This window comes from Panthera pardus, unplaced genomic scaffold, assembly GCF_024362965.1.
Source record: "Panthera pardus isolate Hobbes unplaced genomic scaffold, ASM2436296v1 HiC_scaffold_26, whole genome shotgun sequence".
In the NCBI taxonomy this organism is placed as follows: domain Eukaryota; kingdom Metazoa; phylum Chordata; class Mammalia; order Carnivora; family Felidae; genus Panthera; species Panthera pardus.
This window is the reverse complement of record NW_026526832.1, coordinates 14,925,782-14,950,597: the sequence shown is the minus strand read 5'-3', so window position 1 is coordinate 14,950,597 and position 24,816 is coordinate 14,925,782. Positions and strand designations below refer to the sequence as shown.

Genomic DNA, 24,816 nt, shown 5'->3' with positions numbered 1-24,816 from the left:
TCCCTGTCCCCAGAAATGAGAGACACAAAGTTCCAAAAATATTTTACGTATCCCTAGGTGATAGTAACTACTAAAATTTAGTTATGTTTAGGTCTCAACCGTATAGTGACACTAATACAATGTGTATAATTTGTCAGTTTCCTCAGGAGTAGATGTTTTTTGATGAGCATTTGTGTATTTCATAAATATTTTCACATTCTATGTTTATTTTGAGAGGTCTGTACATAGACCTTTACCCTTGGCTACAATCCTGATGTTTCCAAATGCCTGACCATCCAGCCAAAACATTAGCTACTGTCCATTAATCAGTGAGGATCTTTACTTATGGGCAGTACTCAATCCAGACAAAGAGAACAGCCAATATACTGGTTGAAGTCCTGCCCACTGAGAAGATTTACCTTCACTACTATCCTGATTGAGGTTGTGATGTTGTAGCTATCACTTTAGGGTGGTACAGATGTGCAGAACCATCTGTAAATCAGAGCCAAAGTTTTTCTTCCACGTTTACCTTCTATGTAGTTCTCTCTGAAGCCATCAATGCTGAATGAGAAGGCGGGATTATAACAAGAGTAGGTACTGAAGAAGTCTGAGTTACTTGCTTTATTCACCTTGTCCAAAACTGGCCTTTTGGACTTTCTCAAGACTGATTTATAAATCACCTAATGAAGGAAACTTGTATTTTGTGCCCAGTTTTATGGTTTGGTGTATAACATCTATATAACATATAACATCTAGTTTGTGTTGGGCAGCTCTGATCGCACAGACACATATTTCATGGATTGGTATTAATTTCTGTCAGGACTGGGAAGCCAGAAACTGTTCTCAAAAGAACAGTTATTTACAGAAGAGGGCATGGCTTTACCCTAATGTTTGTGCTGGTAGTTGTTCCAGTGTAGCTTGTCAGATAGGCCTTTCAGGATCTTCACTTGCCACACACACTTCTCATGTCATTGAATGTGTTCACTGGTACAGATGGCAGAATATCTCGTGATTCAGCCAGGACCTGCTACAGAGCTTCTTGTTCTGTGCCTCATGTATTCTTTGAAAATTGATAGAGTGGCACACTCACATATACTGAATATTGGGTCCAGAATCCAGTTAGGCCTACCAAGCATTGTGCCTCTTTTTCAGTATTTGCTTCTGTAAGTTGAAGCAACTTGTCTTTCACCTTGGAAGGACTATCCTGACATGCTCAGTCCACTGTACCTCCAGAAACTTCACAGAAGCTGTAGGACTCTGAGTTTTTCTGGGTATTATTGATCCTCTGTGGCTTGCGTGTGTCTTACTAAGGCATGTAAGTTCCTTGCTACTTTCTCCTCATCCAGACCAATCACCGTCATGCTATAGTGTGTTACAGCATGATGTAGTAGACCAGTGTGGTGGTCTGCAGGATGTTAAGTTCATCAAGATTTCTGCAGATTAGATACGCTAAAGAGCATGAGATATAGTCCCAGGGTAAGACTGAAGCTTGGGTGTTACTGCCATATAAAAGCAGTTTACTTTTGGATGGTCCTTAAAAATTGGTATAAAGAAAGAGTATTTCACAAAACTGTAACTGCCTACCAGATATCAAGGGATTTGTTGACTTCTCCAGTAAAGATACGTCATCTGGAACAGCAGCTGCAATTGAAGTCACCTGATAGTTTATAATCCACAGTTTTTCTTTCCGATCCATTTACATTTTGCATTGGCCAAACAGGCCAATTAATGAAGGTGAGATAAATGAAAATGAAGTTAAATGAAGGTGAGATTGAATTCCCCTGTATCTATCAGGTCTCTTAAAGTGGCATTAATCTCAGAGATTTCCTCAAGAATGTGGTATTGTTCTGGTTTAGTAGCTTTCTAGAGAATGGAAGTTCTAGGTGCTTCCGCTTGGCCTTTGTTCCTTTACTACTTTTTAGAGAGGACCAGAGAAACAATGTGGAAATTTTTCTAGTTGTCTGTTTTATATCTCTTCCTATTATGCATTTGGTAATGGGACAAATAACTACAACACAGGTACGGGGATCCACAGAGCTCACTGAGACAACTTTGGGAAAAAACTCCATTAATCACTTGACCACCACAAATCCCCACTTTCACTAGTGGACCACAGTGATGTTTTAAATTAGTTCAGTGCTACTGCTTTGTAGTGCCTGAAAGATCATAATATTTTCTATTTCCTCATGGACAGTGACTGTAGTGAATGTCGTCTACAGGTGCTTTTGGGGAAGGCTTGAAGTATGATTTACAGTGAAGTGGGGCAATATTGTAGTATCCTTTCTCAAGGGGATTCAAGCAAGAGGCTCTGGACCTATGAATGGGTTAGTTCTAGAAACAAAGTAAGAGGCTTTCAATTTCTTTCTGTCTCTCTTTTTAGCAAGATAAGTCGTGTCTCTATCCACAAGTTTTTCTAGTTAGATAAGTAATAATTTAGTAGGCTGCCTAGAATGTACTAGACACCGTGGAAACCATAGGTGAGCAAAGATAGGATATAAAAATGAAATGGTTTTATAGACTTACTTCTCTGGAAGGATAATACTGAGCATCTTCGCTTTCTAACTTTTAAAATAATTTTTATGTTAAATAATTATAGTTAATATTTGTTGAATGCTTACTGTATTAAAGATTGTACCAATTCTCACTTGAATTTTCTTAAGAACATTATGTGAGTAGGTATTTGTTTTTCCCCATATCACAGAAGCAGGAGAATGAAGTTAATTTGATCAGGGTCACATAGTTGATGATGAAGATGGTCTTGGAATCCAAGTCTGTGTAACTACAACATCTGTGCTTTTAGTTGCTTCGCTGAATTAACTAACAACAAATACATAAGAGTCTGCTAAACTGAAGTAAATCCTCATATGCCAAGTAGTGATACACTGTACAAGTATATAAGTATATATATATATATATATATATATATATATATATATACACATACATACACATACACACACACATATACATGCACACACAAGTATTATATATACAAGTATATATACAAGTATGTTCACAAGTATATACACAAGTATGTTCTTATGAGTGGAGATGTTTGAGTGCCTAGTTTGTGCTTAACATTGTAAATGTGCTGGAGGAATATGAAAAACAACAGATGATTTTCGTTATCCTCAATTGTTGATGCATACGTAAGAAGATGTGCTACCATCAGGTTCTAAACTTTTTCTAATTGAGGTTTCATTTTTTTCTATAATTGCAAGTTTCTGCTTTAAATGTTGAGTTAATAGAGTAAACTGACCTGAAACTGATAAGTAGTTCTTTATTTTGTAATGTATAAGTTATAGTTTTGGTTTAAACTGTTGAATACATTTTTCTTTGCTTTCATTCCCAATTTATTTCAGTGGGCCACAGTTACATTTCATCTTCCTCATCATGTGTTGAAGTCCATTGCCAGTGCCATTGTGAATGAACTCAAGAAAATAAATCAAAATGTTGCTGCCTTACCTGTGGCATCCTCAGTGATGGACAGATTGTCTTACCTCTTACCTAGTGCTCGTCCAGAACTTGGAGTGGGGCCAGGCCGTTCTGTGGACAGGTATAACCTTGCTTAGGAAGAGATGTGACAGTGAAATTGAACCAATTAGGTTTTGATTAACCAAGAATAACAAAAATTTAATTATGATTGAAAATATATTTCAAAATAATTTTGAAAACCATTCAGATTCTCGTATCAAAATACTGAAGTGAATTAGTATTTGAATTGCGATTAAATAATTTCTTTTGGTGCCTGGGAGGTATTTAAAGAGGCCATAAAACTGTACTTTGAAAATTCCAGCTCTGTACATAGTAAATATTTGAGTCCACTTAAAAATATAATTATTCAGTAGAGAAGAAGAATTTTGCCTGGTTGAAATTTTGTGACCTTTGAGATAAATTTTTATAAGTTGAAAAGCTATGCCAGAATCCATGTAGAAGAGCTATATATTGTTTCCTACTTAGAAAATGAGAAGAGTTGAAAAATCAGGGTGATATTGAATTACAGTTTCTGTGCCTCCTTCCCTGGATTTAAGCAGTTCACAAAAATCTTAGTTTGGCCAGTATTTTCTTCAGTAGAGATTCATTGAGGTCCTACTCTGTGTAATACTAATTAAAAAGTCAGTAATATGTTCATTTAAATGTTAAATTTGAAATAACATATATCAGGTTCTTACTAAAAGTACTGAAGTTTAGAAATGCTATAAGGAAATATTAAATCTAGCAATTTTGATAAGTTCACCTTTGCCTTCCCATGTATGGGGAAAATTTTACATTTTCACATTTTCACTGGATGTGAATTATAACTTCCTATGCTTTTTTTCTGAAGTACATTTATAAATAGTACATGCTGATGTTAACAAAGGCACTACCGAATAAATTAGCTTTAACTTCTATTAAGTGTGGCTCTTACATTAGTTTGCAATATTTATTAGCTTATGTCTTGGTAAACTTGAGACTTTTGCTTAATCAGTTGCCTATTTTTTTGTTGAGTGATTCTATTATATAAATAACTTCTTTTGGTTAACATTTGGGAAAGATTTTTATATTCTGTAGCAGTATTGCAATCTGTGTCTTTTGGGTAAAATGTAGAAACTATCATTTATAATCTGAATAGCTTTTAGGTAATAGGTAGTATGGCTGTCATTAAAATATTCCTTAGACTATGTCTGGAGAGGGGGGTGGAAATATGTACCTGGAATAAGTATTTCTTTTCCTAGAGCTGTGCCTATCTTGAGATTATAAAACAGCCCTTCAGAGCTATTTTCTTTGCAAACAGTAGCTAGGTTTCTAAAGAAATCATGCAAGCTGTGGTAAATGTCTTATTTTAGGAAATGCGTTCAGTGGATAGGATATTCAGTGTTTCTGGAGGTGTTTAAATGTCTCAAAATACTAATTTTGATGTAGTCTGTGCTGTTTTTTTCAGTAAAAATGCATCTAGGAACCTCATAAGGACATTCATGAACTTAGGTCTGTTGGAGGTTTGAGTCAGGGTCTGTTAGATGCTGTTGTTCTTTTGTTTGGTAATATAAGTAAGTGGACAGTTTTCTGTCTGACACAAATCCTGAAGACATTTATAGCCTGTGAATGATAAGGCTTTTCTAACCCAACAACTTTGTTTTTTTCCCTTTTCTTTTCTAATTTAAAGCGAGTGAGAGCCAGCGAGCGGTGAAGAGGGGCAGAGGAGAGAGAGAGAGAGAGAGAGAGAGAGAGAGAGGGAGAGAGAACCTTAATCAGGTTCCACACACAATGTGGGGCTCAATCCCATCTGGGATCATGACCTGAGTTGAATTCAAGAGCCAAATATTTAACCAGCGGAGGCACCCAGGCACCCCTGTTTTGTTTTTGTTTTGTTTTTTTTAAACCAGAACACAACTATGAGTTAAACCTAAACTCCCTGGCAATATTGTAAGAAATTATGTGCTAATTTAGGGAAGAATTTAGAGAAAAGTATTTTTCTGGTCTCACTGTGATGACCTTTATACCACTTTCTCTCTTTTTCCCCCTTCCTCTTATCATTTGGACTTTTGTATTTGGAGGAATAACCTTTGCTTACCAGTTCTTTCTTTCTTGAAGCCATTTAGACTTTTTCTAAATTGGGTATCATTCTTTAAAAAATAGTCTAGGTTGGGGTGCCTGGCTGGCTTGGTTGGTAGATCATGTGACTCTTGATTTTGGGGTTGTGAGTTTGAGCCCCCCGTTGGGCATAGAGCTTAATTTAAAAAGTAAATTAAAAAAACTCACTTAAAAACATAGCCTAGGTTATAGGTTTAGTCACAGCAAGCTATATATTTTAATATGAAAACATATGAAGATTTCCTTTTTTGATAATTCCCTGAAGGGTATAGCTTTCCTGGAAAAGGATTTCTCTGGAGAAAGAACAGAAGGAAAACTGCTTTCTACTTAAATTTTTTTTAAACCAGAAAATACTTTTTCAACAAGGTTGAGATAAAACCACTGTTCCTTTGGTTGTGGTTTTATCCATTTATGTAAAACTTGGCACATGATGAAAGCATATGGTTCTCTATCTTTACGTTTCTAGATTTTCTGTTCTCTGCTTGGTAATTCTGCAACATTCGTTAATTTAATCTGTCTCTGGAATTATCACTTGTAGCCGTCAATCTTTTCTTTTTGCCTACACTGTTTAAGGGAAATTGCTAAAAGTAATCATTTTTAGTTTAAAATACAGATTGGAACTTGGTCATTAGTCCATTCCCAGTTTTTGTTGATAATTTAGTAAAATTTTTCTTCATTGTTAAATAGGAGCGTCACTATAATTTGATGCCTACCTTCGATTACATAAAGTATGTTTACTTTTAGATCATTGATGTATAGTGAAGCTAACAGACGGGAGACATTTACCTCATGGCCTCATGTAGGCTATAGATGGGCACAACCAGATCCCATGGCTCAAGCTGGATTTTATCATCAGGTGAAAAAGACTCAGAAAACATGTTTTTCAGTATGCTTTTGTAGTCTTCAGTAAAATCATCAACATTTTAATACTCTTTCAAAAACTTACTTTATGCAACCTTGCTGTGTGCTTTTGTTTTTGCATTTGTGTGAGTTGTTTTATTCTTGGACATTTGATCATAATACTGACTGGCTATCTCCTATATCCTGTATTGTGTACAAAAAGGAAAAAATATTTGTTACAAGTAACTAACAGCTGAGTTAATGCTTCATAACTATTTTCTTTCAGAAATCAGATATATATATTTTTTAACTATATAGTAAATTTACTACATCTGTGGTCATAGTAGGTGCTAAGTAGAGTAAGTGCTCAAAAATATTAATGTTTGTTTTCAGACGTATATGTTCAGATTTTGATACATTTTATATATATGGCATTTTGTTTCATGTGTCTTGAAGAATATGACACAAATTAGGTTCACTAGTTAGCTTTCCTTTTTTACTTGGCTTTCTTGTGTTGTTGTATGATATTGTTTTTAATAATAAAATCCATTAGACTCTATTTCCTTATATATTTAACTGTATTTCAAATACTTTAATAATACAATTAGAAGATGCTAGATCAGAGATTGAGTATGTGTGTGCCTCCATGTTTGATTTAGTGCTCATTTTTTGATGAAACACGATTTTTCAAATAAAGCGAATATTTAAGCATTAGGGCACTCACTGTATTTTTGGGACCAGTGTATAGATTGTCTTTTCCTCAGTATGGTATTTTACCTAAAATTATGAACTTTTTAAGAAGTGTTTTCATTAAAAGGTTATTTTAATATTAAGCTTTTTGTCTTCTTTATAAACTTGCAGCCTGCCTCATCTGGAGATGATAGAGCCATGTGTTTTACTTGTAGCGTATGTCTCGTTTGTTGGGAACCTACTGATGAACCTTGGTGAGTTTTGATTTTTCTGGATGTGATAGGCTAAGTTAGTCCTATAAGTAGGCTTTTAAACTTTCCTTATTTCATCTAGATAGAGTAATATTTTTGCCTTTTTGCCATCTGTATTTTTGCCTTAGTCCTAAGAGAATGAGAGTGTTATGCTCTGTCACATCAGTTGGCGTATAGTAGCTAAGGTCTTTGACTTCCTAAAATCTACATGGGAGAAGTGCCAAAGAAATAGAATTAGGCTCTGAAACCAGAAGGCTTTGACAAAGTAAGCTGATACAGCATGATAAACGTCAGCAGTTTAATCCTGGTCTGTTGAGGGCAGCCTATCAGTAGGGAATCCATAGAGGATGGCCTTATGATTTACATTTTTTTAAAGTTTTTTTTTTTTTTTAATGTTTATTTATTTTTGAGAGAGAGAGAGAGAGAGAGAGCTTGAGTGGGGAAGGGCCAGAGAGAGAGGGGGACAGAGGATCTGAAGTGGGCCCTATTCTGACAGCAGAGAGCCTGATGTGGGGCTCAGGCTCACCAACCATGAGATCATGACCTGAGCAAAGTCGGACGCTTTAACTGACTGAACCACCCAGGCACCCTACAGTTTACGTTTTTAACTTTGAAGTAATTTTAGGGAGTCTGTGGTAATTTGAATTCTAGTGGATGAAACTTTAGTACTTGGTTAAATATTTGGGGCACCTGGGTGGCTCAGTTGGTGAAACACCCGACTCTTAGTTTTGGCTCAGGTCATGATCTCACAGTTTGTGGGTTTGAGTTCTGCCACGGTCTTTGCCCTGACAGTGTGGAGCCTGCTTGGGACTCTCTGCCCCTCCCCTGCTAGCACTGTCTCTCTCAAAATAAATACATAAAAAAGAAAAAGGGAAGAACTTGGTTAAACATTAGAGAGCATGTATCAAAACCTAATTTTTATGAATAACTGAGGTCCTATTAATAGAAATAGTAATTATAATAACAAGTATTTATATAATGCCACTTACCACATACCATCCTATGCACTTTATATATTTTTAACTTGTTTAATTCTCACATTAGCCCTATGAAGTAGATATTATTATCGTCATTTTATAGGAGAGAATGGAGAATAGTCCCAACTTAATCCTTATAGTCACTCAGTGAGATAGGAATTATCCCAATGTAAATACAGAAAATAAAATTTGTCAAAGGGGATATGGCTAATAAGTGACGGAGCCAAGATTTGATTTGGTTTTAAGATACATCATTTCTTTTGTAGTAAAATTAGTTTGAGGTTTCTGAATGTTAATCAGCTGATGTGAATGGGGTGAACTAGCTAAAGTCTATTGGAATGTGTGCATGGATTCCAGCTTGCAATGGGGTATACTGCATGAAACATCTGTGGACTGCGAGTCAAACACATGCAGTTTCCAGTTTAGGTTAAAGTTCTATTTGGAACTCAGTCTTTTCCCCTAGAAACCATTTATATATGTATAGAAACAATTTTTTTTTTTTTTTTAATTTGAGAGAGAGAGAGAGAGAATGTGAGTGGGTCAGGGGCAGAGAGGGCAGGGGAGAGAGAATCTTAAGCAGATTGCACTAAACACAGGGCTCGATCTTATGACGTGATCTGAGTTAAAATCAAGAGTCGGACGCTTAACTGAGCCACCTGGGCACCCCAAGATATAGAAACAATTTTATTTTATTATTTTTTAAAATGTTCATTTTTGAGAGGTGGGGGGGAGAGAAAGAATCCCAAGCAGGCTTTGCACAGTCAGCGCAGAGCCTGATGCAGGGCTTGAACCCACTAACCATGAGATCAAGACCTGAGCCAAAATCAGGAATCAGACACTTAACCGACTTAGCCACCAAGGTGCCCCTAAAAACCATTTTATTTATTTATTTGTTTGTTTTAAAGTTTATTTATTTTGAGAACAAGAGCAAGAACGAGGGAGGGGGAGAGAGAGAGGGAGAGAGAACCTGAAGCAGGTCCACACTCTTAGGACAGAACCCGAGGTGGGGCTGGGGCACACAAACCATGAGATCATGACCTGAACCAAAATCTAGAGTTGGATGCTTAACCGACTGAGCCACCTAGTCACCCTTAGAAACCATTTTATTTATTTGTTTAGTTAGTTAATTTATTGCAAGAGTGGGAGAGGGTGGAGAGAGAGAGAGAGAGAGAGAGACCGAGAGAGACACAGAGACAGAGAGAGAATCCCAAGCAGGCTTCATACTGTTAGCACAAAACCTGACGTGGGGCTTGAACACAAGAACTGTGAGATCATGACCTGAGTTGAAATCAAGAGTTGGATGCTTAACTGAGCCACCCACGCACCCCTAGAAACCATTTTAATGTGTCCTTTTAGTTTCTCAGGCTGATCCTCAGTTATTTAACCCACCTGAAAAATTATGTCATTTTATAGAATATAAGTTTATTCAAAAATATTTTGATTGTGGGGAATTGGTTCAGATTTTCAGCTTGGTCAGAGAATCAAAGATTCTACCCCTTCTTTGTCCAAGGAAGGATTCAGGATTCTTCAAATTTGAGCAATTGATAGTATTTTTGATGGCCTGAGGACAGTGTTCTAAATGGGTAGGAGGAAGTAAGATTGAGCACAGCTGGGGAGCTGAGCCTAGGTACCTTCTGAATCTGTAAGCGGGAAAAGAAGGAAGACTTACAAGTGGAGAATGGGACTCTCACATTTTGATGGTGGGAGTCAGTAGAACTACTTTGGAGGGAGATTGAAGTTTTTAAAAAATAAATTGAGCACACCCTATTATCTGTTAATTCTACTTGTACTTATTTACCCCAGAGAACTAATTCCTCTTGTATGCAAAGAGGCATAAAAATGGTTGGAAGCTGCAGTTGTAAACATGGAGTCATCTTAAATACCTGTCAGGATGGAATAGCCAAACAAAATATGGTATACTCATAAAATCTATTATCCAACAAGTAAAAATAAAAGGAATCAATAGTTTGCTCTCTATTAATCACCTTCAGTAACTTTTAGGTATGTTATTTTATCAAAAGATCTGTTGTAGAATGATTCATATAATAGTACTTTTTCTTTAAAATGAAAAAACCCTATATTATATGTATAAAAAATATTTTAGAAATATACCACTTAAACTCATAAAAGTGGTCATTTGGAGGTGGGAAAAGAGATTACTGGGATTGGATATTATAATTGAGTGATATTTAGCTTTATAATCATGTGTTGTGTAAATAACATTTTAATTAAAAAGTTAAAACTTAGGAAAGAGAAAAATATATTAGGATTTAGCTGGAGGGAATCCAGTTGAAATATATGCTTGGGGGATGCCATGTAAAAGCAATTATGTAAGACATCGGTGTATTACAGATTATCTAGGATTTACATATGGATATAGGTAAGTTGTAGGTACCTTGTATAAAGAAATATGTACACCCCAAGGAATAGCATATTTTTTAAGTATAGTTTTTATTTCTTTGCCATGGAAATGAAAAAAAAAAAAAAAGACTTTTTTTGGTAGAAACATCGTGGCATTTCAAATAATGCTGTGTAATTACAGCTAGTGAAAGTAAAAAAAGAATAACCAGAAAGAAACAAAGTAGTCACAAAGTTGGAGAGATAATTTTTTCAGTGTAAAAGTTGATCCTGCTTTCAATATTTGAGAAAATTATTTTTTTAAGCTTTTTCTTTTAGTGTTTATTTGTTTTTGAGAGAAGGGGAAGAGACAGCATACGAGCCAGGGAGGGACAGGGAGAGGGGAGACACAGAATCTGAAGCAGGCTCCAGGTTCTGAGATGTCAGCACAGAGCCTAGGCAGGGCTTGAACTTGTGTAGCATGAGATCATGACCTGAGTGGAAGACCCACGCTCAACTGACGGAGTCACTCAGGCGCCCCCCAAAATAAATTTTGTTTAGAGGTTATTTATCTGGTCTGGTCCTGTAGTTAATGTATAAGATGTATTTGCGCATCTTTTTTTGTTTGTTTGTTTTTTAAGTTTATTTTTGAGAGAGGGAGTGAGCAGAGGGAGGAGCAGAGAGAGAAGAAGAGAGAGAATCCCAAGCAGGCTATGTGCTCTCAGCCCAGAGCCCAATGAGGGGCTCGATTCCAGAAATCATGAGATCATGAGCCGAAATCAAGAGTCGGGTGCTTAACTGACTGAGCCACCTATTCACCTACGTGTGTTCTTAATCTAGGTCATTTTATCCATACTCTATAGATCTTTTTGCTTTCAGATCTTTACTAAAAGATTTTTTGTGTTACGAATGGCATTTGTTGAGTTTTTACTCTATATCATTTATATTGTGGCCACTGATAAATGTAAGTATGCATATAATTATATATAATTTAAAAATTGCTTTATTGAGAGATCTTTGACATGTAAAAATTACATATATTTAAGGGGTATAACTTGATGTTTTGGTACATGTACACTCTGAAAAGACCACCACAATCAAGCTAATTAATACATCTATCACCTCTGCTTAGTTGCCATTCTGTGTGTGTACATGTGTTAAGATCTAATTTAAGATATATTTGTTTCTCAAATTTCAAATATATAATACATTCTTATTACCTGTTGTACCTTTATGGAGAATTTTAAACTGAAACAGAGTAGTTATTTATTTACAGATGTAGGAAACTGTGAGGAATTATCAGAACTTAAAACAATTTTATCAGTATGTTAATAGAGTATAAATTATACTGTAGTGTTCTGTGTCATTTGAGACTGACCTTCTATGTAATCCATTCAAGTGAAGAGTAACTGCTACCAAAGTGAGTGGTAGGATGTTAGTGATCTTGATCAGATGGAGTGATTTGGTATTTGAGTCTTTTTAATAAAGTCTAATTAATTGTTTTTTTAAAAAAGGAAAGATCCTGGAGTTCTCTTTTAATCTACAGATTTAACAGCTTGATGTTGTTCAGTAAACTTTTCCTTCCTTAATCTGTGTAAAGGTCTGAACACGAGAGACATTCCCCAAACTGCCCATTTGTGAAAGGTGAGCACACACAGAATGTGCCGTTGTCAGTCACTCTCGCAACAAGTCCTGCACAGTTTCCTTGTACGGATGGAACTGACCGAATATCTTGCTTTGGGTCGGGGAGCTGCCCTCATTTTCTAGCTGCTGCAACAAAACGAGGAAAGATCTGCATATGGGATGTTTCCAAACTTATGAAGGTATGTTTCAATTTTGAAGTGATAGATTAGTAGTTGAGGAAAAAAATCAGTTTTAAACTTAGGCTTTTCATTTGTTTAGGTGCACTTAAAGTTTGAAATTAATGCCTATGATCCAGCAATTGTACAACAGCTTATTCTGTCCGGAGAGCCAAGCTCAGCAGTTGAATCCAGGAGACCAACTTTGGCATGGCTGGAAGACTCCTCCAGTTGCTCAGATATACCCAAATTAGAAGGAGATAGGTATGTGAGGTTTTTTTTTTTAGTGGCATTTATAAAAGTCAGGTGTTTTCCTAAATTTTATATTTTCTTAATTCTAATTAAAGAGGCAGAAAAAAATATTAGGTCAAGAGAATGGAGAATAAATGTTCAGTTGTTAGATCTGAAAGAGCTCTGTGATTCTTGAGAAAAGTTTTTCATTCAGAAATGCTATAGTCTGTAAAACGTACTTTTATATTCTGTCTCAATCTGTGCCAACTGGAAATAATTGCTGCACTGAAAAATAAAGTCTAAATAATGAAATGAAATCCTCGGATTATACTTGAAGTTTTATCTTGTTGTATATTTTTTCCTAGAGCAGTTGAACCAAATGATTTTGGTTTCCACTTTTTTTCATTGACACCTTAAATTGTATCAGTACCGTTGGATAGTGAAAAAAACTTCTGGCTAGGCAAGATGACCCAATTATGTAAAATAGTTTATCAGTAGTCAGCAGTGAGTTGAGGCATGATTGCTAAAGAGACATTCTGGTAAAAATGCTGTGTTGGATTCTTTTCCATTCAGCTTTTCTGACAGTCTTGATTTCTGTAGCTGTATTTGATCTGCGTGGGGGTAAGAGAGTCAAAGTATAATCTCACTTCACCCACTCGTCTCCCAAGACACTGCAGTTGTAGCTCTGAACTCGGCTAGAACTATAGAGGAATGTCTGCAGTGTAGTCAGGTGGACCGAATAAAGGGTTCCACAAAGTACCCAACTTGTGGTAGGCAGTAGAAGCTACTCCCTTTTAAGATTCTGAGAGTAGCAATGTGAAATGGAGCCTATTTAACTATGGTCAGGTGCCCTGATGCTGAGGAGGTCTATCATTTTTCACTTGCAGGGGCTTCTTATGTTACTGATGTGTGATCGATGTTATATGCCACAGTTCGTGGTTGAACAGTATTTTGCTTCATAGTCCCTTTGATGGCGTGTGTTTTCATTAAGAACTCATGTAAAATTTTATTAGTACGAATTATTTTATTAAGGGAATTAATGGAAAATTCATGATATATTAGTTGGGAAGGTTAGCTCTGTCTAGTCTGTCTTGGTAATGATAATGTATAAATTCTGGGTAGGTAAATGAATGTGGCCTGAGCTCTGGAACAGACTGAATTAAAGCTTCATGGTTGTTTTTAGTTATTATAAATCCCTGTGAGAACTTGATGGGAAAGCACCTGACCTATAATTTGAGTTTTGAGCACATTTGTCAATAGGACTAGAAAGTAAGTGTGCTTGAGGTCTGTGATTTTCTTAGTGGAAAATTTATATAAGATGATGAAATTAGTATGTGCTTTTAAACACTTATTTACTTATTTTTTTATTATTTAAAAAAATTTTTTTAAACATTCATTTTTGAAAGACAGCATGAGCAGGGGAGGGGCAGAGAGAGAGGGAGACACAGAATCCAAAGTAGGCTCCAGGCTCTGAGCTGCCAGCACAGAGCCTGACGCGGGGCTCAAACCCATGAGCCACGGGATCATGACCTGAGCTGAAGTCGGACACCCAACCAACTAAGCCACCCAGGTGCCCCTGAACACTGATTTTAATTAGAACTTTTGTCTTGGGGTTTTGTAATTTGGGGATTAAAAATTGAATTCAAGACATACTCTTTAAGATTACGCCGATGCGCGCGCGCGTGCGCGCACACACACACACACACACTCACTTAGGTAAAATGTACATTTTTGGTAAACGTGTATCCAGTATTTCAGGTGGGCAGGTACTGTGTGGGGTAGTGTGCTGGAGTTGGGATATAAACCTCTCTGCCTACTTTTAAGAGGCAGTCTTTCTAGGATAGAAGGACACTTTTCTCCTGAGAAAGTGAAGCGAATCATACAGAAAGAGTACTCTTAAGTTGGGGTGGCAGGAGGAAGCCGAAGAGGTGGAACTTCATATCTAACCTCAGTCTCCCTCTCTGGCCTTCCCCTCCCCCAGAGGCAGCAGGATTTCTGTTGCACTGGTAGTAAATATAATGAACTAAACTACTACTGATTTTGTGCTACAAGATACAATATATTTGGTTTTAAAATATACTCTGTGAGTTTCATTAGCTTGAAGAATTAATATTTAATTGAACAGATTAAAGCTTAGCCAAGATGCTTAAAGTAGTTAGTAGTATAGTTTGCCCACGAATTGTTTATAACCCTTTCTACTTAAAAGGCAACATTTTTCTTTGTTCTGAATTCATTCAGAGAAGAATTTTTATTTGGGAAAGAAGAATACTTATTTGGGGACACACTTAATTTTAATGAATTAACATTTTTGTCTCATTTGTATATTATGTTTTTCAAATGGGTAGAAATTTCCTGCATTTAATTTTGAAGTTGTTTATAGTATTGATGTATCAAAACTAAGGTATCCCTGTAATCTTCAGTTTTCAAAAACAGATAATCCCAACTAACCATTTAAAACTTACTTATAATATCTGGTTTATTTTGCACATTTATTACTCTGCAAAAGATTTTGTGTGTGTACAAGGGTTCAGGAAATGTAGTGTGTATTATATACCTAATGCATGCTTAAAGTAGAAAAATTAGACAATACAGAGAAGTAACTTGAAGAAACGTAGAGTACCCATACTCACATCATTCGGTTATGTTAATATATATATATGTTAAATTTTTTAATATGTATTTATGTTTTTTAACCCATATTTAAAAGTTTTATTGAGGTATAATTACATATCACAAAATTCACCCTTTTAGTGTACAATTCAATCATTTTACTCATGATTTTATTATGTAATGGTATGAGAATTTTTCTGTCATAAGCTATTATGAAAAAACTGTATTTTGAAAAACTTTAGAAAGAACCTTTTTTTTTTTTTTTTGTCTGTTAAGGTGATTATCTGGCAACCCTTTGGAACATTATTTGTAATATTGTAAGTTATTTGTAAAGCCTATCAAGGTGCCTTGAATTTCTTCCTTAAAATATACAACTACTTTTTTAACCTTTTTTTCATTATAGGTGGGTAATATTTGGTTATTTTCCTTAATGTAAAAACCTTTCGATACTTGAAGCTTGTTGTATCTTGGTTTGGAGTTCTTCATTATGGGTAATTCCCAATCATTAATATTTCCTCTTGGGATTTAATTTTCCCGGTATCTTTATTACTTCTCTGAAACCAGCCAGTTAGTATTTAAATAGTTTGAGGCTAATCAGCAACTGATCTTGAACTTCTGCACATTTTTCTTTGTTGTTGTTTTAAATTATAGCACAAAATTGTTTTATGGACAGTTACTTCTACTTGAAAAATTTAAAACACAGGAATTTGTCAAAAGTGTCTGAGTCTTCCCCCTCTCCCATATTTCAAACTTTTTTTAAACGGAAATTACTAACTTATATTTCATTTAAAGCAAGTACCTGGTTATTTCAGTTGTAAGTGAAATACATTGTTTCAAAAAGGGAGAATTAATATTTACTTTCCTCCAAAATGAATCTTTTTATTTTTGTAATTGAGGTCATCAGAATTTTAGCACTGCTGTAGAAATGCTGATTGTTAGAGTACAGACACAGCCTAATATTGTGCCAGAGTGATCTTTTGTTACGTTTTTTTCTTGTTGGTGAACAATAGAGAGTGAGGATAAAGATAATGCCAAGAGGGAGGCTGGTGATTTTTTGACACAGTGAAGAGTAAAGGAGGAACTATTGTCTCTTCTTAACCCCTGACTTCTGAGTTGTAATAGTTTCCCTGCTTGTCACAGAGTTCTTATCACCCCTTCCAAAACCAACCAAATACAAAACAAAAGTGAAATACATGCATGTGTGTGAGTACGTGTACATACACACCTATTTAGTAGCTCTTTTATTTTGTTCTAGGACAGCTTTCCGGAATTCTGTATCACAGTGTTATTAAAATTTTGCTACTAAAAGTTTGTACTTGATGTTATTAGCTGCTTCTCTCTTTTATCCTTTTATTTACCTAGATTATTTTCTGTCATACCTTAACGGTCTTCATATCTCTACAAATTTTATTATAGATTCTTAGTGGTTTCCACACCCTTTTCCAAGCAGATGCTTATTTCATGATTTTAAGGTAATCCATTACCAGCATTATTAGTCACTTATGATCTCAGACTACTTATATGTCATTTAAGCTAGTTTTAATAGTTTTGTATGATACTTATATTTGAGATACAAGGCAGTGGTCATTGTACTTTTTTCTTTGTCTCATGTATACTTTTTTTGGAAATTTAAATTATTTTTTGCTTTGTCTTTAAGTGACGATTTACTGGAGGATTCAGACAGTGAAGAGCATTCCAGATCAGATTCTGTGACAGGTATGTAAAAAAAATGTTTGTCTGTTTTTTTAAATCTTTGCAGTTGTTCATTTGTAGGTAAAGCTAAATATTACTTAATTCTAAATTTCTCAGTTAATGCAAACTCTGAACTTTCACTAATATACACAGAAAACTCAAATTTGCACATTAGAGGTCTTGAATTAGTATATATGGAGTCCCATACTTATATTTTAAATGGTACATATTCAAGCCAAACAGATTGAAGTGATTTTTATTTTTAATGTTTGTTTATTTTGAGAGAGAGAGAGAGAGAGAGCGCGCGCAGACGTGCGAGCAAGCATGAGTGGGGGAGGGGCAGAGGCTCTGAGCTGTCAGCACAGAGCCCGATGCAGGGTTTGAACTCACAAACTGTGAGGTCATGACCTGAGCTAAGTCAGACGCCCAACCGACTGAACCACCAGGCACCCCTGAAGTGATAGTTCCACTGAAGTTTTGTCATAGGTGTCAAGGAATTGACATTAAGACAGAATGTGTTCAGTTTATTTGCATAATTTATTCTGTAGTTATATAAAAGTAATACTGAAATTAAGATTCTTTATTCCCAAAATAAAACAGGTGAATAGAGAATAAATTTTAAAATATATTTTAAAATATAAAATCATAGATATTAAGGCAATCGAGTAAGTGCTGCCTTTCTCATTATCTTATGACATATTAGGGTGAAAGACTGTACTTTGCATTTTATTTTATTTTATTTAATTTATTTATTTATTTATTTTTAACGTTTATTTATTTTTGAGACAGAGAGAGACAAAGCATGAACAGGGGAGGGTCAGAGAGAGGGAGATACAGAATCTGAAACAGGCTCCAGGCTCTGAGAGCCTGACGTGGGGCTTGAACTCACGGACCGCGAGATCATGACCTGAGCCGAAGTCGGCTGCTTAACCAACTGAGCCACCCAGGCGCCCCTGTACTTTGCATTTTAATGTAGTTTTTTATATAATAGGCAAGGCTAATTAATAGTACATCTTAAAATAATTTTTCTATATCAGAATTCAAATTCTAACTCTGTTATTTATTATAGGCTGAATGCATTTCCTAATACATAATAATACATAAAAGAATTATGTTAACATCTGTTTAGAGTTTTGGGGACTGATTAAGATAAAAATATATAAAGCATAGAACCTGGGAAGCACCGGTATTTTTAAAAAGTGACTTATTAAATTGTGGCTGTTTTGTAATGTCAAATCTTATGAACTAAGGATATGTGTAACTTGTGTGGAAGAGACACAGCTTTGTATAGAACAGTTGTCAAAAATTCGAGTAATTATAGAATGGCGAGTGCTTTCTAAATTCTAAATTGTCATGAAAATTTTTTAAAGCCCCCAAACAATGCTACACCTTGGGGTAGATTTGGGGTTAAACCTAACTTGTCTTTTGAGGTAGTTCGTAGCAATGAAAAAAATGTTTAAAGTAGGGAAATGTCCTGAATAATATACAATTGTATCATTAGCTCTTGAAAAATAAAGAATAGATTCATCAAAAAAAATTTGGTTTGATGAAGATAGTGCTGTTTTCCCATTTTGTTGTCCTTTTGTAAAAACAGAAAAGAGCTACAATTGCATTTTCTTAATCTGATAAAAATAATAAACTGGTCACAGGTCACCTGGAGACCTGTTTAGAACTTGAACCCTTCTACTAACTCTTGCGTCTTGTCAAGTCAAACTCTCTGGGCCTTAGTTTTTCCTTTGAAAAGTGAAGTGTTTGAACTAAATTTTCCTTTTTCTGCTCTCAAAGTTTTTGATTCTAACCATAACCTTTCCTTTGTATGCTGTAGCTTTGTTCTTTTCTCTGGGTCTAAGGATCTCAGTAGGTATTTTTGTAATTATAATGTCTCTTTGGTCAGTTTCCTTTTCCCTTTTCTACTTTTATCTGTTTCATCTATGCCTAGTTGCTCTTTCATACTTCCTTTAGATACTATAGTCCTGTTTACCTCACTTTCCAGTATCTAAGAAAGTCACCATGTATTTTTGTTGACTTTCTCTATGATACCTCATTTAGGGTTGGGATTGTTGTCCATATGTAGTATTAAAAGGTAGCTATGGTAAGAGAAAAAAATCCTTCTGGTTCAAAATTTTTAATTCCCTCCTTGTAGGATTTATAACTAGTTAATTCATTTGTAGGAAAATATGTACAGTAGTCCCCTCCCTCCTACTTGTGGTTTCGCTTTCCATGGTTTCAGTTACCTGTGGTCCATCCTGAAGCAGACGACCTTCCTTCTGACATGGTCAGAAGGTCAGTAGTACCATAATGCTACAAGACAGTGCCTATGTCATTCACCTCACTTCATCTCCTCCCATAGGCATTTTATCATCTCCTCATGTAGGCATTTTATCTCACATCATCACAAGAAGAGTGAGTACAGTATAGTAAGATATTTTGAGGGGGACCACATTGACATAACTTTTATTACAGGATATTATTATAATTGTTCTATTTTATTATTAGCTGTTGCTGTTAATCTCTTAGTGTGCCTCTTTTGTAAATTACACTTTATCATATGTATGTATATGAATAAAATGTAATATATATAGGGTTCGATACTATCCGCAGTTTCAGGTGTGCACTGGGGATCTTGGAACATATCCCCCGCCTATGAAGGGGGATTACTGTATCTTCTAAGTTAATTTTATTATATTGAAAGATTATTGGTGAGTTTATGGAAGCTTGTGATATGAACAGAAGATGTGTTCTTTTCCTGAGGTATCTAAAATAACTCATAGATGCTATTTCAAAACTTAACATTTACCAACTTTAGATGATTCCCATCAAAGTGAATGATGTGGTCTGAAGAATTGTGGAATGCATTTCTTAATTTCAAAAATGTGATTGGAGACTAAGAGACTTTTACCTGTTTTCGTTTGAAGGTTATGACTTTTGAAGTTATCTAGATGATGTCAGAGAGAAAAGTTTGGCCTTTGGGCAGTATTACCGAGGATATAGGTAATAGTAGTAAGGATATATTGCTTCTTGTAAAGAGTGGGAAGAGTGTGTGACAGGAGATTGAAGAGGAGTTCAAACTGAAATTTGATAGTTTTAGAAAAATACTTAGGTAAAACCTCATTGCTACCCTCAGGAGGTTTGGCATATAGAACTGTTGGTTTCCCAAAATGATTATCAGGACAGTATTGTATTGTAGTCTGTTTTTAGGTGTATAGTATAAACACTTGTTTGGTAGTCCAGTAGGTTTGAGAATTTATGAGATGAGATAACAGATTTTCTTACTGTACTAACAGTTGTTACTGTGCTTTGTCAGTCTTCTGAAATAGAATGCTTAAGTAGCTGGGAAGAAGCAGAGTAATAATGCCACTTCTTGTATTGCCTTTCTTTATTAATAGTCCCACCTTCTATTTTTTTTAGTGTTTTTATTTTTGAGAGAGAGCGAGCGAGCGAGCATGGGTGAGGGAGGGGCAGAGAAAGAGGGAGACACAGAATGCAAAGCAAGCTCCAGGCTCTGAGCCGTCAGCACAGAACCTGACGCGGGGCTGGAACTCAGGAACCGTGAGATCATGACCTGAGCTGAAATCGGACACTTAACTGACTGAGCCACCCAGGTGCCTCCCACCTTCTATTTCTTAAATGTGTGTTAATGTATGTAAATTATGGTTATTTTGTTTTTATGTCTCTGTAGATAGACAGACTAAAATAGATTTCTGACCATAACTTAAAATAAATAATTTAAAAAGTTTCAGTTTAGTTCAGTTAATAGTTGAGCATCCTCAAGATTGGTTATAGCATACTACATGTTATCAGAATCTTACTGTCAACTTTTAATTTCAAATCTAAATTCACATCTAAATTAGACTTAATACATGGCAATATGGACAGAGTGCATATGACTGTAGCCAAATGAGTGGTTAAATAAATGAACAGTTCCATTAGGACAATTAAATTGCTGAGTGTATAATCAAAATTTTCTTCTGTTTAACTAGAAATGGTTTCATTTTTAGGTCATAATAGTGACATTATTTGAAGTGAGAAGATTATCCTCAGAAAATGGGAAATAATAGATAAAGCTGTCACTGAGCATTTTGAAGAAGTAGTAGATGATTTAGTAACAGAGATGGTGTGAACAGAACTTTCAGTGTTAAGTGTGTGATGTTCCATGAATCTCACTTGCATGTTCTTTTACTTGGGCAGCTTTCAAAGTTTCATGCAAGTTTCCTTGCTTATTTTATATTTATTTCCTTTACTCTTTTGTATTCTTATCTAAATTTATAAAGCCAGTTCCACTGTTTTTTTTCTTTGTCATAAATACTTAGCTGTTATTGTTGCTAATAATGTTGTCGCCTGACTGATAGTATTTTTTGCAGGTGAGAAAAAGAGCAGATTGGTTCAGACTTTCAGTTCAGTATCAAGAGATTATATCTGGTTTAGGGGTTGAGTGACCTCTCTTACAGGGTTGTGTGTAGAGAGACATGGCATGTTTGGAGTGTTGAGACTGAGAAATGACTTTTGTGCTCTTTATAAGGGGGCAGCTTGAAGAGCACACAGTACACAAAAGGTCATTCATTAAGGGGTAATGTAGTTGACTCTAAACATAGTATAAATTAGCAGATAACACAGAAGACATTTATGCTTCTCTTTAAAATGACATATTTTTGGAACTTTTCCTTCGTAGTTATAATTTTTTTCTAAGCTGAACTTAGAGTTACATTGTGTACTATGATAATCAACTGATAATTAGCATGGTAGGGTGGGAGAGAGTAGAGGATGCTATGGCTCCTTTTAAATGGTAAAAGAGAAGGAACTGACCCTATAATAACACTTCGTGGATATTCTATAAAGTAATTAAGTGACAGTTATAATGGTATGCAGTGTTTTTTGGTTTAGAATTGAAGGGCAGAACTCGTATTATTTTGATGCCAATAATGTCTCCATTCTTTAACCATTCTCCTAAATTAAAAAGGGAGGAAGGTTTGCTTACATTGTCAGGAGAATATATTCTGACTTGAAAATGATTTTGACTCTCTTAAATGGCCTCAGTGGTTTTTCTCAGTAAATTTATATCAGATTTGGTTAACTTCCCTTTAAATACTTAAAATTCTTCCACTTATGTAATTATAATGCACCGATTAGATGTGTAAAAAAAGAAAATTAATGTAAGCATTACAGTAAAGATTTTTTTTAAGTTTATTTATTTTGAGAGAGAGAGAGTGAGTGAGCAGGGGAGGGGCACAGAGAGAGGGAGGAAGAGAATCCCAAGCAGGCTCAGCACTGTCTGTGCTTAACCCCACATGGGGCTGTATGTGACTCACGAACCGTGAGATCATGATCTGAGCTGAAACCAAGAGTTGAACACTTAACCAACTAAGTCACCTAGGTGCCCCATATACTAAAGATTTTTTCTTTTTTTTTTAATATTTATTTATGTTTGAGAGAGAAAGCGAGTTTGAGGCAGGGGAGGGACAGAGAGAGGGAGACAGTGGATCAGAACCAGGGTCTGTGCTGACAGCAGAGAGCCCAATGTGGGGCTCAAACCCATGAACCACGAGATCATGTCCTGAGCTGATGTCAAACGCTTAACCAGCTGAACCACCCAGGTGCCCCTACTAAAGATTTTGATTTGCATTCTCAAGGCCAATTCTAATGAATATTGTTCCTTTTCAAAGGGCACACATCACAGAAGGAAGCCATGGAAGTGAGCCTTGATATAACAGCACTCAGCATTCTCCAGCAGCCTGAAAAACTCCAGTGGGAGATTGTTGCAAATGTGCTTGAAGATACTGTTAAGGATCTTGAAGAACTTGGGGCAAATCCTTGCTTAACAAACTCTAAGAGTGAAAAGACAAAGGAAAAGCACCAGGAACAACACAACATTCCCTTTCCTTGTTTATTAGCTGGAGGTTTATTAACATATAAATCTCCTGCTACCTCACCCATTAGTAGTAATTCTCACAGGTCACTGGATGGTTTAAGCAGAACTCAGGGTGAAAGTATATCAGAACAAGGGTCAACTGACAATGAGTCCTGTACTAATTCAGAATTAAATTCTCCTCTGGTAAGGAGGACTTTACCCATTTTGCTTCTTTATAGTATCAAGGAATCTGATGAGAAAGCAGGAAAAATATTTTCACAGATGAACAATATAATGAGTAAAAGTTTGCACGATGATGGTTTTACAGTTCCACAGATTATTGAAATGGAGCTGGATAGTCAGGAGCAGTTGTTGTTGCAGGATCCTCCTGTGACTTATATTCAGCAATTTGCAGATGCAGCAGCCAACCTTACCTCTCCAGATTCTGAGAAGTGGAACTCTGTGTTTCCCAAGCCTGGGACTTTGGTTCAGTGCTTGAGGCTGCCAAAGTTTGCAGAGGAGGAGAATCTTTGTATAGACTCCATAACTCCTTGTGCTGATGGAATTCATTTGTTGGTAGGACTACGGACATGCCCTGTTGAATCCTTGAGTGCAATAAATCAAGTAGAGGCCTTGAATAATTTAAATAAATTAAACTCTGCACTATGTAATAGACGGAAAGGCGAGCTGGAATCAAATCTTGCTGTAGTGAATGGTGCAAATATTAGTGTAATCCAACATGAATCACCAGCAGATGTACAGACTCCTTTGATAATTCAGCCTGAGCAGAGGAACGTTAGTGGTGGATATTTAATACTTTATAAAATGAATTATGCCACTCGGATAGTGACTTTAGAAGAGGAGCCAATAAAAATCCAACATATCAAAGACCCCCAGGACACAATTACCTCGCTCATTTTGCTTCCACCAGATATATTGGATAATCGAGAAGATGACTGTGAGGAGCCTGTTGAGGAAATGCAGTTAACCTCAAAGAATGGCATTGAAAGAGAAAAAAAGGCTGATATTTCTACTCTTGGACACCTGGTAATAACCACTCAGGGAGGATATGTAAAAATATTAGATCTTTCAAATTTTGAAATTTTGGCCAAAGTGGAACCTCCCAAAAAGGAGGGCACTGAAGAACAGGACACATTTGTTTCTGTCATTTACTGCTCGGGTACAGACAGGCTGTGTGCATGCACCAAAGGTAAGCAGATGGGTTTGTTTGGTCCTTCTACAATTTTATAAAATCTGTGTATGTGGCATTCACTTATGTGCATACCTAGTATGAATTTTAGATCCATATAGATGCACTGAAATATGTTTTTTTTAGAATGAAGTGGTAAATCTTTCTACTGTTTTAACATTTTAAAACTTTTTTCTACTGCCCTAGGTAAGGATTCTAATTGTAAATAAGTTAATAAGTCTCTCAGAAAGTATCTTCTCTGCTTTAACCTCAAGAAAATAACCTGCTGTTGTTTCTGTGAGTCCTGACTCTGCATCTGCTCAAATTTGTGGCCTTGGGCAAGTTACTTTGAACTCAGTAAACCTTTGTGTATTTATAAATGAGGATCAGAAAGCCTGTTTTTAGGCTTCTTAGAATTAAATGAGATAATGTATGTAAAGGTTTTGGCATAGAGCATATACTGGTCATTATTTCCTCCTGAAATAAAAATATTTAACAAATTACTAGTTTTGCCAAATAAACTTTCCTTGTCTGATTTACTCCCAACCTTTGGCTGATAATTAAATCAGTTTTGCAACATCTGAGGCCCCATACAGAGTAACAAACAGTGTGCATTTTCCCTTCTCCTTTCTTATTTTATATATTTTAAGTTGGAAAGATATAGCCGTTTTTGAAAAGGATTGCTGATCATATCAGGCACAATGAATAGTCTTATTGATAGTGTAGTAGGAGTTTAGGGCCAGGAGATGTTCGAAACCCAGGTAACTGTAACCGGTGCTTCAGAGAGGAACTGGGTGTGAGGAAG

At 35.8% G+C, this 24,816-nt stretch overlaps 1 protein-coding gene across 13 annotated transcripts in view; it reads left to right on the top strand.

Annotated features, from left to right (window-relative positions):
• The window catches only part of BIRC6 (baculoviral IAP repeat containing 6), a 222,596-nt gene that overhangs the window by 31,911 nt on the left and 165,869 nt on the right, over window positions 1-24,816 (top strand). For all 13 annotated transcript variants that reach the window (XR_008418046.1, XM_053891020.1, XM_053891019.1 and 10 more), the window contains exons 4-10: window positions 3,342-3,535; window positions 6,295-6,406; window positions 7,252-7,334; window positions 12,246-12,468; window positions 12,548-12,708; window positions 16,943-17,001; window positions 22,638-24,032. Coding sequence is in view for 12 of the 13 variants with exons in the window: in XM_053891020.1 (XP_053746995.1) it covers window positions 3,342-3,535; window positions 6,295-6,406; window positions 7,252-7,334; window positions 12,246-12,468; window positions 12,548-12,708; window positions 16,943-17,001; window positions 22,638-24,032 (2,227 nt within the window). In the remaining variant the exon portion in view is untranslated. The remainder of the gene's footprint in view (window positions 1-3,341; window positions 3,536-6,294; window positions 6,407-7,251; window positions 7,335-12,245; window positions 12,469-12,547; window positions 12,709-16,942; window positions 17,002-22,637; window positions 24,033-24,816) is intronic.